The 16,100-nt window shown below is 48.0% G+C and overlaps 1 protein-coding gene across 1 annotated transcript in view; it reads left to right on the plus strand.

Annotated features, from left to right (window-relative positions):
* Window positions 1–1,774: 1,774 nt before the first annotated feature.
* The window catches only part of SH3RF3 (SH3 domain containing ring finger 3), a 403,194-nt gene continuing 388,868 nt past the window's right edge, over window positions 1,775–16,100 (plus strand). Inside the window, exon 1 of the mRNA XM_058278324.2 lies at window positions 1,775–2,475. Within this exon, the coding sequence (XP_058134307.1) occupies window positions 1,852–2,475 (624 nt within the window). The 5' untranslated portion in view covers window positions 1,775–1,851. The remainder of the gene's footprint in view (window positions 2,476–16,100) is intronic.

Raw genomic sequence — 16,100 nt, forward strand, 5'->3', positions numbered from 1 at the left:
AGTATGACTTTCTCCCTGAAAAATCAAAAACGTTTACGCTTAACCACCCAAACCACAGGATAGCCGGACCCGGAGGCGGACTCTGTGCTCCTTTGAATATTAGCCCTGGAAGAATCCTGCCGTGCGCCAGGTCTGGGTGGACCAGAGTGTCTGCGGGACCCGGTGTGGGAACAGCTCTGTCGCGACGGGAAGACGAAAGCGGCCACGAGAGGGCAGCGCACTGCAGGGAATCTCTCCGCTGTCGCGCCCAGCCAACCGCCCAAACTTCCCTGCCTTGAGTTCCTCTTGTGCGTATTTCCGTTGCTCTGACGCTCTCAGAAACCTGGGGGTCGGGAAGGAGAGCACCGTATCCCCTCTGCGGCGACTCCTGAGGAAAAGCTGGAGTGGGGTTGAAGAGACTACGCTGCAGAGCACGGAGTGGGCGCTGGAGACCCTCGCCCCTGCGCGGGGCAGAGTGCCGCGGCAACGGCGGAGGGCGAGACGGTGTTCTGTTTGGTGCCACCCTCGGACCGGTGATCCCCCCGGGAACCGCTAGACTGCCGCCCGGAGGAGTCGGGGCTGGCCCCGCGGGCGCCCACCGCTGCACCGCCCCCGCGTACTTCGGGCGCCTTTCCCTTCCTGCCTCGCCTGGCGGCGTCTCCGCCACAACGAGCTCATCTCCGGGACTGTCATTTCTGCGCGTCGGGTGAAAAAGGAGAGATTTAGAGCGCTCCAGGGAGTAGTCGGGGCGGGATGCCCGGGCAGGGGCTTTGCCCCTAAACTGCTCTCCCGTGCTGGCGAGGAAGAGAATGGGGAGAAGGCAGCCAAACTTTCCTCCGTGGCCACAGCGCGGGGAACATAGCTCTCCCTGAGGCTTGGTGAAAACTGCGGGAAAGACAAGGGGCGCCCGGAGGGGACGAGGGCAGCGCCCGTGCAGGAAGGGAGCGATCAGAGTTTCGAGGCCACCTTTGCCCAGGACCCCTGGAGGATTATCTAAGGGGCAGGCCAGTCGCTTGCATCGGGCCGAGGCGACAGGAGTTCGGGCGGGTGCGGCGCCTCCTTCCTCAGCGCCCACCCTGCCCCACCCCCCACCCACGTCCCGGGCCTCCCGCAGTGATGGTGACCTCCACGCCGCCCTGATGAGCTGCGCGCTCTTCGCGCGCTCGCCGGCGGCCGAAGAAGAGGAAGGGTCTGGCTGAACACGGCGCGGGTGCAGCGTCTGGCGGGCAGTGGCCCTGGGGCGTACGGAGGCGCCGCGGGGGCGGTGCGGTTGACCAGCGCCGCGAAGGAGCGCGCGCGACGCGTCCGAGCCTCCCCTGGGACCCGGCCGGCCGCTCTCCCCACTCCCTCCGCGGGGCTCCCCGCCGCGGGAGGCAGCTTGGAGTCCAGAGCCTGCAAGGAGACGTGCCCCGCCGACTCCTCGGCCACCGGCGCGGGACAGACGCGCGGGGCGGGACAGGTGTAGCGGGCAGCCCCGCGGGCCGCCCGCTCAGAAGGGCCCCTGGCGCTCGGGGCTGGGCGGGAGTTGGCTCGGAAGAGCGCGGAGCTCCGGCTCCTCGCGAGGCGGGCGGGTCGGTGCGCCACTTTTTCACCGCCCAGCCGGGCTGGGAAGATCGCGCGGGGTCGTCGCGCCGGCGGCTCGGGGGCGCAGCTGGGCCAGTCCCCCGCTTCCCCGCAGCCTCCGCCCCTCTCGCGACCCGCTCTTTCCGACTCCGCGGCGGCCGCGGGCGGTGAATGAATTTGCGGCGGAGCTCGGCTCCTCGGCGGCCGCCCGGGCCGCGGTCCTGATGTCTGCTGCCCGCCGCAGGCCCTGCCTGGGCCCCAAGACCTAGGAGAGCCGCGCGCGCGGCCGCCGGCGGCGGCGCCTTCTCCATGCTTCTCGGAGCGTCCTGGCTGTGCGCGTCCAAGGCGGCCGCAGCTGCTGCGCAGAGCGAGGGCGACGACGAGAGGCCGAGCGAGCGGCGGCGGCGGCGGGCGGCGGCCACGGCCGCGGCGGGCGAGGAGATGGACGAGTCGTCGCTGCTGGACCTGCTGGAGTGCTCCGTGTGCCTGGAGCGCCTGGACACCACGGCCAAGGTGCTGCCGTGCCAGCACACCTTCTGCCGCCGCTGCCTGGAGAGCATCGTGTGCTCGCGCCACGAGCTCCGCTGCCCCGAGTGTCGCATCCTGGTGGGCTGCGGCGTGGACGAGCTGCCCGCCAACATCCTGCTGGTGCGCCTGCTGGACGGCATCCGCCAGAGGCCGCGGGCGGGCGGCAGCGGCAGCGGCAGCGGCGCGGGCAGCGGCAGCAGCAGCAACGGCGGCAGCCCGACCGCGCGCCCGGGCCCCGGCGCGGCCCCAGCGCTAGGGGGCGGTGGCGGCGGCGCGGCCGGCAGTGCCCCGGGCTCCCCCGTCTTCCTCCCCGCGGCCGCGGTGGGCACCGGCGCGGCGGTGGGCACCGCCACCGCCAGCCTGAGGGAACTGGCGGCTGCCAACAGGAACGCGCCTCTGGCAAAGGTGGGTATCTGCCCCGTGGCGCAGCACCATGGTGTGTGTGTGCGCGCGCGCGCGTGTGTATGTGTGTGTGTGTCCACGCGCGCGGGGGCGGGTGTGGGGGCAGTGATGAGGGACAGGGGAGACCGGAAGATGCCTTTCACCTTGGCTCCTTCTCCTTTTCCCTTTTCCAACTTCGTTTCACTGCCCCGATTCCGCGAGTGTTCCCGTTCTAGTCCTACTTCCCAACTCTGGGACACTGTTCCACCCGCCTTCCCTCTACTGCCCCATCACTGCTGAACTTCTGGCTCTCAGCACCCGCTGTCCGCCCCCTCCCACCCTCCTCCCGCCCTGGAATCCCTTCTCCCACCACCTGCACTCGCTTTGTACTGGCATCTGGTCCCAGGGCCCCTCGGCACAGGTGCGTGCCAGCCTCCCGTCCTCCCGCGGGGGCGGCCGCGTCTTCCCGTCGGCGGCTCAGCCTCCTTCCCGGGCTCTGCCTTTTCACCCCGCCCCTTTAATTTTGCCCCTCCCTTCCATCGCCTCTCGAACTGCAGGCTTAACCCGGACTCCCAGACTGCACACCCTCGGGGTGGTTCCTTGGCCCGCCTAGGGGTAAAGCTGCTGCTTAGTGTTTCCAAGCTGGTGGCGGCGGGACAGCCCACGGGACTCCCGCGTGCGTGTGTTTGACGAAGGAGGGCAGAGTGAAGTGTGTGGCTGGCGGTTGAAGAAAGCAACCTGCAAACTCCGTTTAGAGGGAGGAAAGGAGTCCCCGGGCCCGGGGAGAGTTTTGGCCGAGCCCTTCTCGAGGACTTGACAGCATCTGCCAGGAAGCCAGGGTCCTCTCCTTGGCGCCTAGCGGGGCAGGGGGTGCATTCCCACTTGGGTTGTTAGTTTGGGTATTCCTTTTGTGCAACTACGTTGTACAGAGTTCACTGCTTCTGTTTTAATCAGAAGAGCTTCTCTTGAGGGCTTCGGTGATTTGGTTTCAAAACTTCTTAGAACTTGTCTTTAGGCACCTCCTGCCACCCTGGGGACATGATGGGGACGAGGGGGTTTAGCCCACGGGATGCTTTTTAAATGAGAAACAAGGTACCTCTGTTTTGTACTTTCTTTATGTGGATAAGTGCCCATTTAAGGGCTTAAAAAATACATCGACAATATGCTGAAATTATTATTTATTTTAGAAACACTACCTTGTCCCTCAGTTTTTGACCATTGAAGGAGCTGATGGTGCATAAAACAGTATGTGTAATAATGAACTGCTGGGAAAATGTTAGCGTCTGATTTACTCAGAACTGCAAAATCTGTTACGTCCCTAACATAAGCCCTTGGAGGTTGGGGTTCAGAGTTAAATATCATACTTTGCCAAACTCAGTTTCCTCATGGATCAGGAAGAATGGGCGGTAGGTGCAGTCAAGGACTATTCATGCTTGAGACCACTGCTCAAGGAGAGTTAAGTCATTTTTCTTTGGTTTTAAATTGTAATTCTGTCATGTACTCTTGTCGCAGATTTTCAAGCTTTTCCTTCCTGTCCCTGCTATGTTTATATAAGATATTGTAATTAATGGTCTACTAAAGCACAGAATTATATGATTTTTGATGCTGGCACATTTTGTTGTCATTATCTTTACAGATGTCATCGCAGGTCACCTGATGTGATCTGTGTTTGACCGAGAGATTAGAAGGTAACCCTCTGGAATGGAAAAGGCCGCCGTCTTGAGGCAGCTATGGAATTTGGTGGCATTTATAGCACTCTTCAGAACTTGTCAAAGGTGTTAAAGCTCCTAACTTTTAGTCATGGTATTTTGCAGCAGAAAATTAATTTTTCGTTGGCTAGATTTTGTAAGTTTTGTTTGACCTTCTTTACGGGCACACGTAGTTAGGCTGTGTTCATGGCGTTCTGGGCTTCAGGGAACATTGAGAACACATTTTATTTCTTTTTCTGTTGTTGAGAGTTAAGTAAGTGTAACCCTCAGTCCTTTCTTCACAAACCCGCCTAAAAGGGTTTGTGATCTAGGATGAGTCTGAATTAATCCAGTTTTATTTGGTCATTTGTGGGCAGGAAGATGTGGCAGAGGTGATGTTTGCAATACCATCTGGATTTTCATCCACTAGTTTTTAATGGTCAGTGGAAGTCTTCTCTGTCACTCAGGGGTAAAATGGCATTTGGGTTCCTAGTGCATCTTCCTTCCAGGAGGTGGGTGGGAGGGGTTGGAATAGAGTGTTGATCATTAAGCAGCCTATGAGTTTGGCGGGCATAAACTTCAGCTGCAAATTACTTCCAAACAGGCATTTGATACTCTCCTGTACGTTGAAATTGCTTGGATTCCTGTAGGAAAGCTGACAGTTGTTAGATATTGTTTAATAAGTGAGCATTTGTTTAATCTTTCAGCAAAATGCTGTATGTACCTGAATATCAAGCAACCTTAATTATAATACAGTCCCCTGTTTTCCCAAGGAGAAGCTTCTCAAACTTTCTTTGGGGCCAGTGTGTCATCTGGTGGGCCCTTCGGTAGCATAGGTTGGTCTGGACTTAGCCGTGTCGGAGACTCCCGATGTGGATATGTGTAGAATTGGGTGTGTAGAAAATAGCTGCTTCAATTGTTTACTTTATTAATTTACTGGTACTTAGACTTTGGAATGCATCTTGTATAAAAGGTGTTAATTCTTGTTTATTTCTAATTGTAGTTCTTGAAACACTTTTTTCCCAAACTCTTCACTTGCTTCTTTTTTCACAAGGGTTTTGGTTATCACCAGAGTCACTTGGAGTGACCCAGCCTGGTTGGAAGGGTCTCAGCTTTACTTCCACTTGAGCCATTTGAGATAAGACATTTTTTTCAACCAGTTTATGAAATTTTATACCGTTACAAGTACCACTGCCCATTATTAGGACTATTGGTCTTTTCATTTGCCCTCTTGGCAAATACTTGTCATTATGTGCAGCTTCTTTTTTTCATACATATACTTTTTAATTTTTATTTTTTTAAAAGATACTTAGATTACATAAATGTTACGAAAAAATATAGGGTGTTCTCATAGGCCCCGTTCCCTACTCCTCCCACATTTTCCCACATTAACAACATCCTTCATCAGTGTGGTACATTTGTTACAGTTGATGAACACGTTTTGGAGCATTGCCACTAAGCAGGATTGTAGTTTACATTGTAGTTTATACTCTCTCCTGATTTGTGGCTCGTTAAAGCAATCTTTGAAAAGTCCTATGTTAAAATGTCCAACAATTGAAATTGTGAGGCCATACCTTAAGAATGCGGAATGAGTGTTAAATTTCTTAGTAAGATTTGCTTGTCTTTTGTTTTGTTTTTACAGTTTTGCGGAGTGACCCCTACAAACACCCCAAACTAGCACGAATCAAGGCAATGTGTTTTTCAAAAAAAGAGTTTTGTGGTTGCAAATTGAGTAAGTGGAAGTGTGGTTTTTTAGTATGAGAGATTAAATGTAGACTCAAACACAAGACAATTCCAGTTTTTATCTGAGTTATTTTTTTTGAAACTACTTTTTCTTGTATTTGGGCATGTCCAGTATTTATTATGAACCTACACTGTGCCAGGCACCATTGTAGGTGAAAAGACAGATGGGCATGGAGCTGGCATGGTGGCGAAGGAAGGTATTCTCACCTCTTGGTACTTTTCAACTCTGCTCGCAGGATGGGTCTGTGGGGACCTATTGGTGTAAATCCAGAACTCGGCGAAGTTAAGAGGAAAGATATTTTCCCAAATTAAAAATACTGTAGAAATCTTGGGCAATGCCTTTGATGATATAAAACTTAGGCATTACAGCCTAAGTAGTATGTTATTGTTGTATACCCTGAAGTACTGCAAGATATATTTTAAGTTGGATCCACTTGAAATCTCTTCTGTATCTCTTAGCCAGTGTGACTGGGATCCAGTCATGGAAAAAGTAGAATAAAGTGGAGTATCATAAAAATGATGTCTATGTTAAATATTTTATTTTACAAACACTCATGTATATTTATTCTTTCACTGATTTTTCATATAGGGCTAAAGACTTTCTTGAGGATGGGTCTGCTGGGTGAAGTTCCAAATTGTCTTTCTAACTTAACCACAGCCATAAATTATGATTTTCTATTTGCTTCTTTCAGTGGAGTGAAAACTAAGAGACTCGAAAAAAGAATTCAGAGTGGTGCCTCCTCCTAGATTTTAAATAATTTCCCCAAAGCTTTACATTCTTGTTCCTACCTAATTTGACAGTTTTAAAGCAATCTGCCTTTATTGAGCCTTTCTAAAAGCAGTCACCTTGGTTTTCCAAGGAGTAACATTTTTTGCACTCTCATTTCTTTGGTTTACATAATATTTAGTTAAATGATATATTTAGCCTTAACTCACATAACATGGTTGGGAATAAAAACAACTAATTCCTGGACAGCATAGGATTCATGTGACTTGAGTGTACATTCTAGGCAGTAGCCTGCCAGCCTCGAGCAGTGTGTGTGTTGGGATGGGGGTAGGGGCTTGGACTCTTACAGAGGAAATGCAATGTTGATGGGCCCAGGTGACCACTTAGGTGGAGGCCAGTTTAGAGAGGGCCCGTGTTATCTGGCTGCAAATTCATGTGTTCTTTAGCCATCGACAGTTGAACGGCATGTACCTGGGGTTTTCCACTTGACAGTTAAGGTATGCCTACCATTGCTGGGTAGGCACTTTGACATATATTGCCTTATGAAAAGTTTACAATACACCTGTGAAGAGAGTGGAGTAATTGCTATTTTGAGATCTTGAGAAACTGATGTCCAGTATGTGCAAAGTCAGACAGCTAGGAAGTGAGGGTACATCCTCAGACTCTATTTTTCTGGCCTTTCTCTTCTGCTTGGCTGTGTAATTGGGATTTTCTTGTTGTTGTTTGGTCTTGGATGTAATAAGGACTCCAAAGGAAGTTTCAGAGCCTGAAGGGCCTCCCAGAAAACCAGGCAGCTCCCAAGATGGCAGGCAACTGGCTGATTGGTGGTAAAGGTGACGACAAGGCTCAAACACTAGCCTTTGGGTGACAGATGAGTCACAGTGAAGTCCTTTTCAATGGACTGGATTTCAGTAGGCTGGATGTGGAAATAGAACCTTGGAGACTTAACAGCAATCTTCAATTTCAGTTTGTAACCAGTTAGTGAATAATCTAATGTTATCACTTATTAAGTGGCTACTATATGCTAGGTGTTGAGTCAGCTGATTTAAATATATTTCATTCGTTCTTTACTTCAGTTTATTGAGGTAAATAGCTACAGAGGTGGAAGCTGAGGTCTGGGAGATGTCCTTGCTCCAGGGCACACAATTAATAAGAGTGGTTTTGAAAGTTGACCTTTGGACTGATGGGTTACCTGGCTTCAGGGCTAGAGGAGACCTCTTACTCTACGAGGAACTCAGTTAATTAGAAACCAAGGTCCCGAACAGAAGCAGCCCTGACCCCTTAGATTCACTGCATCCCATAAGCTTTGCATTCCTCATTCGAGGCTGCCATCTTGTAAATCTATGATGTTGATTCCTAGGTGATGGGCAGGCACTGTGGAGAGAGGTGCAGTCCAGACGAAAGAGAACCAATGCCAGTTATATCTTTGATGGCAAGTGACAGCAAGCCCTGTCCAAATGATGGAAGCCATCAGGGGAGAATTATGTCAATGTGTGCAGCTTGGAGTTAGAGTGGCCCCAGGATGGCTACTAATTCAGGGTCTCCATTTTGTCATCAGGGAACCACGTTAGGCTCCTCTTTCTGCTCCGCCCCTGTGTTGGTCTCCTCCTCAGTTTCACCCACTTGGTTTCAAGAGAGAGGCTTCAGGCATCACATTTCCACGGCAACACCCAGAAGCAGAGAAAGGAGGGTTTCTTCCCATGGCTCTTTCTCCCCAAGTTGGTGGACAAACCTCAACTGGGGCCACCCTCCAGCTCACACCCCTCATGGGCCTGCATTGAGTCACACGCTCATGTCTGAACCACTGGTGGCCGGGCCGTGGGCATGGGTCTCAGGACATGGGATGGTCTTCCTCACGCCGGGCTGAGGCTCTGCCTACTTCCCGAGAGACAAGGTGGACCTCTGGTGGATGGCCCAGGGTGTCACTGGGGGCTGGGCACCAAGGCACACTTTCTCTCCTCCTCACATCTGCATCAGGTGCCCAGGGGCTAATGGTTTCACTTTTCTGAGCCTTCCTATCAGTGAGTTAGGGATCATATCTGCTTTATGGGATGAATGAGATAAAGCACCTATGCCTACGGTGCCTGGCACAAATTGCTTACTGCTTCCGTGCCTATCATTGATCCATAATCTCTGATCACCCCTCACAGAGCCCACCTTATCATTGGTGAATTACTGTACACAATGCCCTCAATTACAGATATGCGTGTGGATAGATGTGCGTGTTTGTGTGAGTGTTATGCCATGCTTTGCTTTAGATTCAAGTCTGCCTATGATGTAGTGGTAGAATTATTGAGTACTACCGGGCATCTAAGATAAGTGGTTGCTTGAGTCTGTTTCACCTCTTAAATTGCTTCCAAGTTTTATCTTAGCTATCAGAAACAGTGTTCCTGGACCTCATAAGCTTCATTAAAGTAAAAAAAGGCCTAAACGTTAATCTTCTTTAAAACAGGCAGGAAGGGAGAATAATCCTGCCCAGTTGCTGATATAGCTGATTGACAAGCTTTCCTGAAAACTAAACATATCGCCTTAATCTGTATGACGCAATAGCTTGTCTACAACTGCCGAGATTTAGGCTCCTCGTGGTGTGATTGAACTGAGCAGAATTATATCCAATTGTTTCTTCATTTGGCTTTTGAGAGCTCCACTTGCTTGCTGGAGCATGACAAAATTAGGTCTTAATTATCCAGTTGTTTCATGTGTATGTAAGTGCAATCTGTATTTAATCTCTATTTTTTTCAGCTAACGTGATCATTTTAGAGGTCCATTTTTGAAGCAACACATCAGCAAGGATATGCTTAGGGGGAAAAGACTCTTTATAGTACCACTGGAAAAGGCCAAGGTCACCTTTTATCAGCTTGGCATTGCTTGGGAGATCTTCAGATTTGATGAATTAGAAATGCACGCTTGATGTGCATCCTATTGGAATTTTAATTAAGCTTAAAAGAATAGTGTGTCAAGCTGAGGTGTGGGTAGCAGTGAATGGTTTACAAATCATACCACCCAACCATAATATGGGGCTCCCTTTTCCCATGGAGTGAAATTAAAATAAAAAAGTGTATAAAGTAGTAGCACAATTTGAATTCTACCCACAAGTTGTTGCCTTCTTCCTTATGCTCAAATTTAGCCCTCGACGGCTTATGAATATTTAGATGCAGCAGTCCTTTGGGAGTCTTAGAAGAGTGTCTGAGAGGAGTTGCTTCCATTGGTTATTTCTCTCTTCTGCCACATGTGTTTACATTGTTACCTGATACGAGGGTTCTCTGCAAACAGGAAGATGTTGTACTGTTTGAATTTCTCCTTAATGGAATGTGTGTGTGATGCTCACGTGAACATGTGAGTTTATGTGAATTGAGATGAGCCGTAGGAGGTCAGGTAATAAGAGCGATGAGAGAATTTAAAAACAGGCCAGTGTCAGGAGCAGATGTAAATGCACTGGAGCTGGAGCATGGAGAATGAGAGAGGGAACTCTCAAACTGTTCTGATGGGAAGGACACATCCAGGAAACACCAGGACCTTGGCGTGAGATATTTAAAATATAAAAATTCAAGAAATAGGATATGTAGGCATTTCATTCTCCTGCTTTATTAATCAAGTATTTGTGTTGAGTGCCCATTCTTTACCAGGCACTAAAATAGCTACTGGGATACTTGGGATAAAATTATCTAGGTCTTTATAAGAAAATATAATTTTCCCCTTTAAGCGATCAGATGTGCTGTAGAGAAAAACAGATATATATGTATCTATCTTTTTATTTCTATGCTTATCTTCTAGGAGTTTCTAATGAGATACAGTGGTATCAAAATGATTTTGGGGCTCAGTGGCTTGGAGGAGTTTCTCACATCTTCCAGTGGCTTCTCCCATTGTCTTGATTTGCCAAATGAGGACTTCTCACTTCTGCTTTTTAGTTCTTTCATACTTAGTGGTGGAGAATGAAAATGATGGGTAATGTCTCTTCAATGGTTGGATGCTTCCATATAAAACTTATCCCTAATTTTCAGTTTCCTTGGATGCTTGGCCTTGCAGGAATGGATAGCATCTTTCAGTGAAGGCGTCTGTCCTCTTCTAGCTCTTGAGTGGAGGGTCCCTAAGGGCCAGTTCATCGGGAAACAGAGAGGTTTTACTTTTGTAGTTAGATGCAATGGAGGTCACATTTTTTATGCTCTTTTTTAAAAAAGATATACTTAGATTACATGAAATGTTACATAAAAAACTAAGGGGGAAGCGGACTTGGCCCAATGGATAGGGCGTCCACCTACCACAGGGGAGGTCCGCTCTTCAAACCCCGGGCCTCCTTGACCTGTGTGGAGCTGGCTCATGCGCAGTGCTGATGCGTGTAAGGAGTGCCTGCCATGCAGGGGTGTCCCCTGCGTGAGAAGCCCCACGCACAAGGAGTGCACCCTGTAAGGACAGCCACCCAATGCGAAAGAAAGTACAGCCTGCCCAGGAATGGTGCTGCACACACGGAGAGCTGACACAAGATGACACAACAAAAAGAAACACAGATTCCCGGTGCCGCTGATAAGGATAGAAGCAGTCACAGAAGAACACACAGCGAATGGACACAGAGAGCAGACAACTGGGGGGAGGGGGGAAGGGGAGAGAAATAAATAAAAAATAAATCTTAAAAAAGATATATAAGGGATTCCCATTTGCCCCAGTCCCCACACCTCCCACTTTTCCCCACATTAACAACTTCTTTCTTTAGTATGGTACATTCATTGCAATTGATGAACACATTTTGGAGCATTGCCACACATTATGGATTATAGTTTACATTGTAGTTTACACTCTCTCCCACTCCATTATGTAGGTTATGGCAGGATATATAATGTCCTGTATCTGTCTTTTTTTATACTTCTTTTGATGTTTAGATATTGTCACCCAGCATCACCTTCCACCTTTGTGAAAATTATTTGTATTTGTCATTTAAGATCTAAGATATATTAACAAAAGATTAGATGTTATTTGTTCCTGTATGCTGAGCACAGAGATATCTGAGAGAAGGAAGGGGGAGCTTAGATATATTTCAATAAATGGTTGGATGTTAAGCCTTAATCAAAAATGTCTTTTTCTTTCCAAGACTAATTGGTTAATCTTGTGCGGCTTTACCTTCCAATGTCTGATCTGAAGGGTCATAGAATTCTGCAAACAATTCCTTGAAAGCTTGCTGTGCTCACACATTTAGTCTTACTAAGTTGAGAAAATCTCTGGAGGGGCCACATTGGCAAGACGTGATATCCACAGGCCGACTTGATGGACACTTTCCTCTTCTCCGTGTCTTGTGTGTATGGAGCTCCTTTGCACTGATGAATGCAAAGGGCTTACACATATATTTATTTCTCATATAATAATTTCTAAAAAAATATGTAGGGAGAAGGTAGTGGTAGTTCAGTTTTGTGTGTGGTAAAAATGAAGGCTTGAGAGCTTGGCTCGTCAAAGGATGCATAGTTGCTGCTGTTCCTGGGACCTCAATGCTCTTTTAAAAAGCTACGTTGCTTCATCTGCTGGGCAAGGTTGTGAGCAAACTTTGAGTATTATTTAGGAGTTAATGTATTGTATTGAGCTGGTACTTTTTTGTTGTTATTGTTTCTTATTATCTTTTTTTTTTAAAAGATACATAGATCACACAAAATGTTACCTTAAAAAATATAAGAGGTTCCCATTTACCCCACTCGCCATACCCACCACTCCTCCCATATTGACAACCTCCTTCATTAGTGTGGTATACTCATTGCATTTGATGAGTACATTTTGAAGCATTGCCCTACAACATGGATTATAGTTTATGTTGTAGTTTACACTCTCTCCCAGTCCACTCAGTGGGTTATGGCAGGATAACCCCAAGTCCTGAAAATGCCCCAATATCACACCTCTTTTTCCCTCTCCCTGCCTTCAGCAACTCCCATGGCCCTGTCTCCACACCAATGATATGATTTCCTCCATTGCTAGAGTCACAATTATTCTATAGCAGAATACCAGTAAGTCCACTCTAATCCATATTTTATTCCTCCATCCTGAGGACCCTGGGATGGCAATGTTCACTCCACCTCTAAATGAAGAGGGGGCTTAGATTCCACATAACTGATGGATGGAATTCTCCAGCTTGCAGCTGTAGACTCTTTCAGTTCCCGGTGTGGTGGTTGACCACCATCCTCACCTCCCTGTTAGCTGACCTGGGTAAGTCCAGCTAACTGGAGAGTAGGTGTTGCAACTCAGCTGAGACTCAGGGCCCAGCTGGCAAATAGACAGTCCAGAGATTCAAGTTGCCTGACCATATACATCAACCCCAGCACCAACCACAGGTTCAGTAGAAGTGACAGCAGAGGCATGCATAAAGAGGTCACATCTGAGTCCAACTCCATCACACTTAGGAGCACAAATTCCAAAGTAGGGCCCACTGGTAAGGCACTGAACTCCAGAGCCATCTATCATGACCATAGGATCTGGGTGTCTCCGTAGCCCTAGAAGCACCACTGCCAGGGATTGTATCTACTTTGGCTAGCTCTGAGATCCTGCTGAGATGTGCATAAGTGTGACCCTTCTGATGACTGCCTGATTCATTTTGAAGTCTCTTAGCCATACAAACTCATTTGTCTTTACCATTTCTCCCTTTTATTCAAAGTCCTTTTCTAGTTGCATCACCATTTGGTGCTTGGTAGTAATCCCTCTGCACCAGGGAGGCTCAACTCTGGGAGTCATGTCCCATGCTGTAGGGAAGGTAATGCATTTACATGCTGAGTTTGGCTTAGAGAGAGGCCACATTTGAGCAACATGGAGGCTCTCAGGAGGTAACTTTTAGGCACCCTACAGCTCTAGGCCTAGTTGAAATTTCAAGCGCACAGGGTTGTAAGCATAGTCATCAGTATCAAGGGCCCATCATTGGACCATCCTTCTTCCCTTGTCTTTGTCCTTGTACTTGGGGGATTGTTGCTGCTCCATTCGGGAGTGCGACAGAGTTTCTTGGAATGGGAACTCAGCACTCCCTCAGTTGTCGTGTGTAACTATACCCCCTTTGTCAATACCCGATGAACATCCGAACATATCTATATACCCTATATGCATGCAATGGAGAAATCCCTCCCACCCATGCATCAGCCATCAATGACACCCCCCATCATTGAACTGGTACTTTTTGAGAGAGGGATCAATGTGCAGCATTTGGGTAAATCCATTGCTGTGGTTTTTATTCTAGTCTGCTCCTTTCTATATCTGTAATTTCCTCATTCTCCAGTGAGGCCCCTGGCCCCTGTCCTCCTCAGAGCTCACAAGCCCTGGATTGAAGATCCTACCATAAAAAATGCAGAAAGAATAATGGTCCTCGGGGTGCTAGGGCTATGGAGGTGTCACAGTGCTGCTTTTGAAGTCTGGTCTGTAGTGAGTGATGTTAATAATGGATTCAGTCCATGAATGTTTATTGACTGCCCACCATCTTCCAGGTACTGTGCCGGGTCCTGGCATGTACACTGGGTGAAAAAAATGAGGTGATCCTTGTCTTTCTGGAGCTTGCAACTCTGGGACACTATAATGAAAAAACCGATAAATATGTCCTGACATGTAAAAAGTGATGTGAAAACAATGAGTCTGAGCAGAGTGATAGAATGAAACACTCCAGGCCTCCTGCAGTCAGGGTTACTCTTGATTTGGCTAGGCCAGCTTATATAATTTATCTAAATGTACCCATATGGTTCCTATTTATGGATAAACCATTGGGTCCTTAACCCTTTATAATCATACTCCAATTTCGACAAAACTTAAAAACTGTAACTTGTTTTTCCCCCTTCACAAGTACAGCCAAAGGGATTGCTTGAGTAATTAAAGTGAGATGCTTTTGTAAGAAATAATGCATGCAGAACATCAAGATTGGTGCCAAGCACATAGCTTGTGCTAAATTACAAGAGGAACAACGAGACTAACCTTTTTCTACAACATTCATGATGATCACAGGTTAATTTTGTCAGTAGCAATGAGTATCTGGACTGAGTTTGCACTTTAAACACATACAGAATGAATAGTATTCATTGACTAATCATCACCCTCCTACAGGAAGGACACCTCTCTAATAGAGTTGAGGAGCTGTTCTCTTGTGTCTTAGATGGCTGAATTTGTAGTGCTGACCGTAGCAGGGGAAAACCCTTCCTATGTCAAAGTTGGGTTTCTTCATCAATCTTAAAAATAAGATATTCTTGGATTTGGGAATGGCTAGTAACCTCTTCTGAATTCTGTCAAATCACCCACAGTTTACCCAGTGTCAGAGGTCTGCAAATTAAACTTTGGCAAATGCACTACAATAGCAGTGCTCCTGGAGTTGTCGCCACTGATATCCCAACTGGGGTCACATCCATGGATTCTGCAATGTTCCACACCACTCAATCGAACCTAATGGTGGTGAATGGCACCGCGTGAATACCAAAGTAGCCTGATAAACAAAAGATTGCAATTCTTAAACTCCCCAGTTATTCATTTGTCAAAGACCAGTGTGCCAATTCTCCTGGCAGTTTGATGTCTCTGGAGGGACCAGGATCTAAAGGGATCTAAAGGGATGCAGCATTGGTATTTACTGGCTGTGGACTGGCATTCGCAGGCAGGTGGAAGCTGTTTGTCTAAGCTATAGCTGCTGTAAGGAAAGTGAGTGCTTTATGGACCAGGGACAGTGACTCATAAAATATAGAAGCTGTGCCCACATAACTCAAATGATGACAAGGTTTGGGTGAGGAGTACAACCCAGCAGCGGGTTTTCCATTTAAGCCCAGGGAAGGTGTCCTTCCTGCCACTGTCGCCTCCAGCCTCATCATTGGCGCTGCCTTTCCAAAGCTGCAAGTTGATACATGTGGCTGCACTTCCCTCTGCCACTGAGCACAGCAGCGTTCAGTCACTTTCCCTTATTTCATTTGTCCTTTGTGAACCATAATTCTGCTTATGGTGCCTTTACAGGCTATGTTCATTTTCTCTTTTCCCCAAACTTCAGCAATTTCTTGCCTTGTTTTATTTAGGTGTGATCTGAAATAGAATTTTCTTTTTTTTTTCCCTTTCAGCAAAAGGCATATGCACGCTACACAGGGTCAGCAGGCAGCCTGTGAAATGTGGCTGGTATTAATTATAACATTTCCTCTGTGTCCCCAAACTAATGGACATGTCAGCTTTAAGCATCCAGCACCCACCCGGCGGTCTGGCCCCTGGTGTACCCGTTTGCCGCTTAATGCTTTAATTGTCGTAAACAACCGCACAGGCTTAGAAACCCTTACTTCTGTAACCTCAGGCTGGCTTTCCGAGGCTTTTAGGAACTGAACAAGCCCCGACAGCCAGGCCTACTGTGGGTGGCTCTGGGTGGCAAGGGGACTTCAAATGCCCCCCTCCCCCCGTGCCTTGAGAGGGCTCCTTGGGAAGTTGGGTGGCTTCTGGGTGGTGTGGGTCAGTGTGTATTGTCCATGTTGAAGGGATTGGTGCTACCCCAGAACCAAATTTTGTGATCCATGTCTCAACAGATTTTA

This window comes from Dasypus novemcinctus, chromosome 17 (genome assembly GCF_030445035.2).
Source record: "Dasypus novemcinctus isolate mDasNov1 chromosome 17, mDasNov1.1.hap2, whole genome shotgun sequence".
In the NCBI taxonomy this organism is placed as follows: Eukaryota; Metazoa; Chordata; class Mammalia; order Cingulata; family Dasypodidae; genus Dasypus; species Dasypus novemcinctus.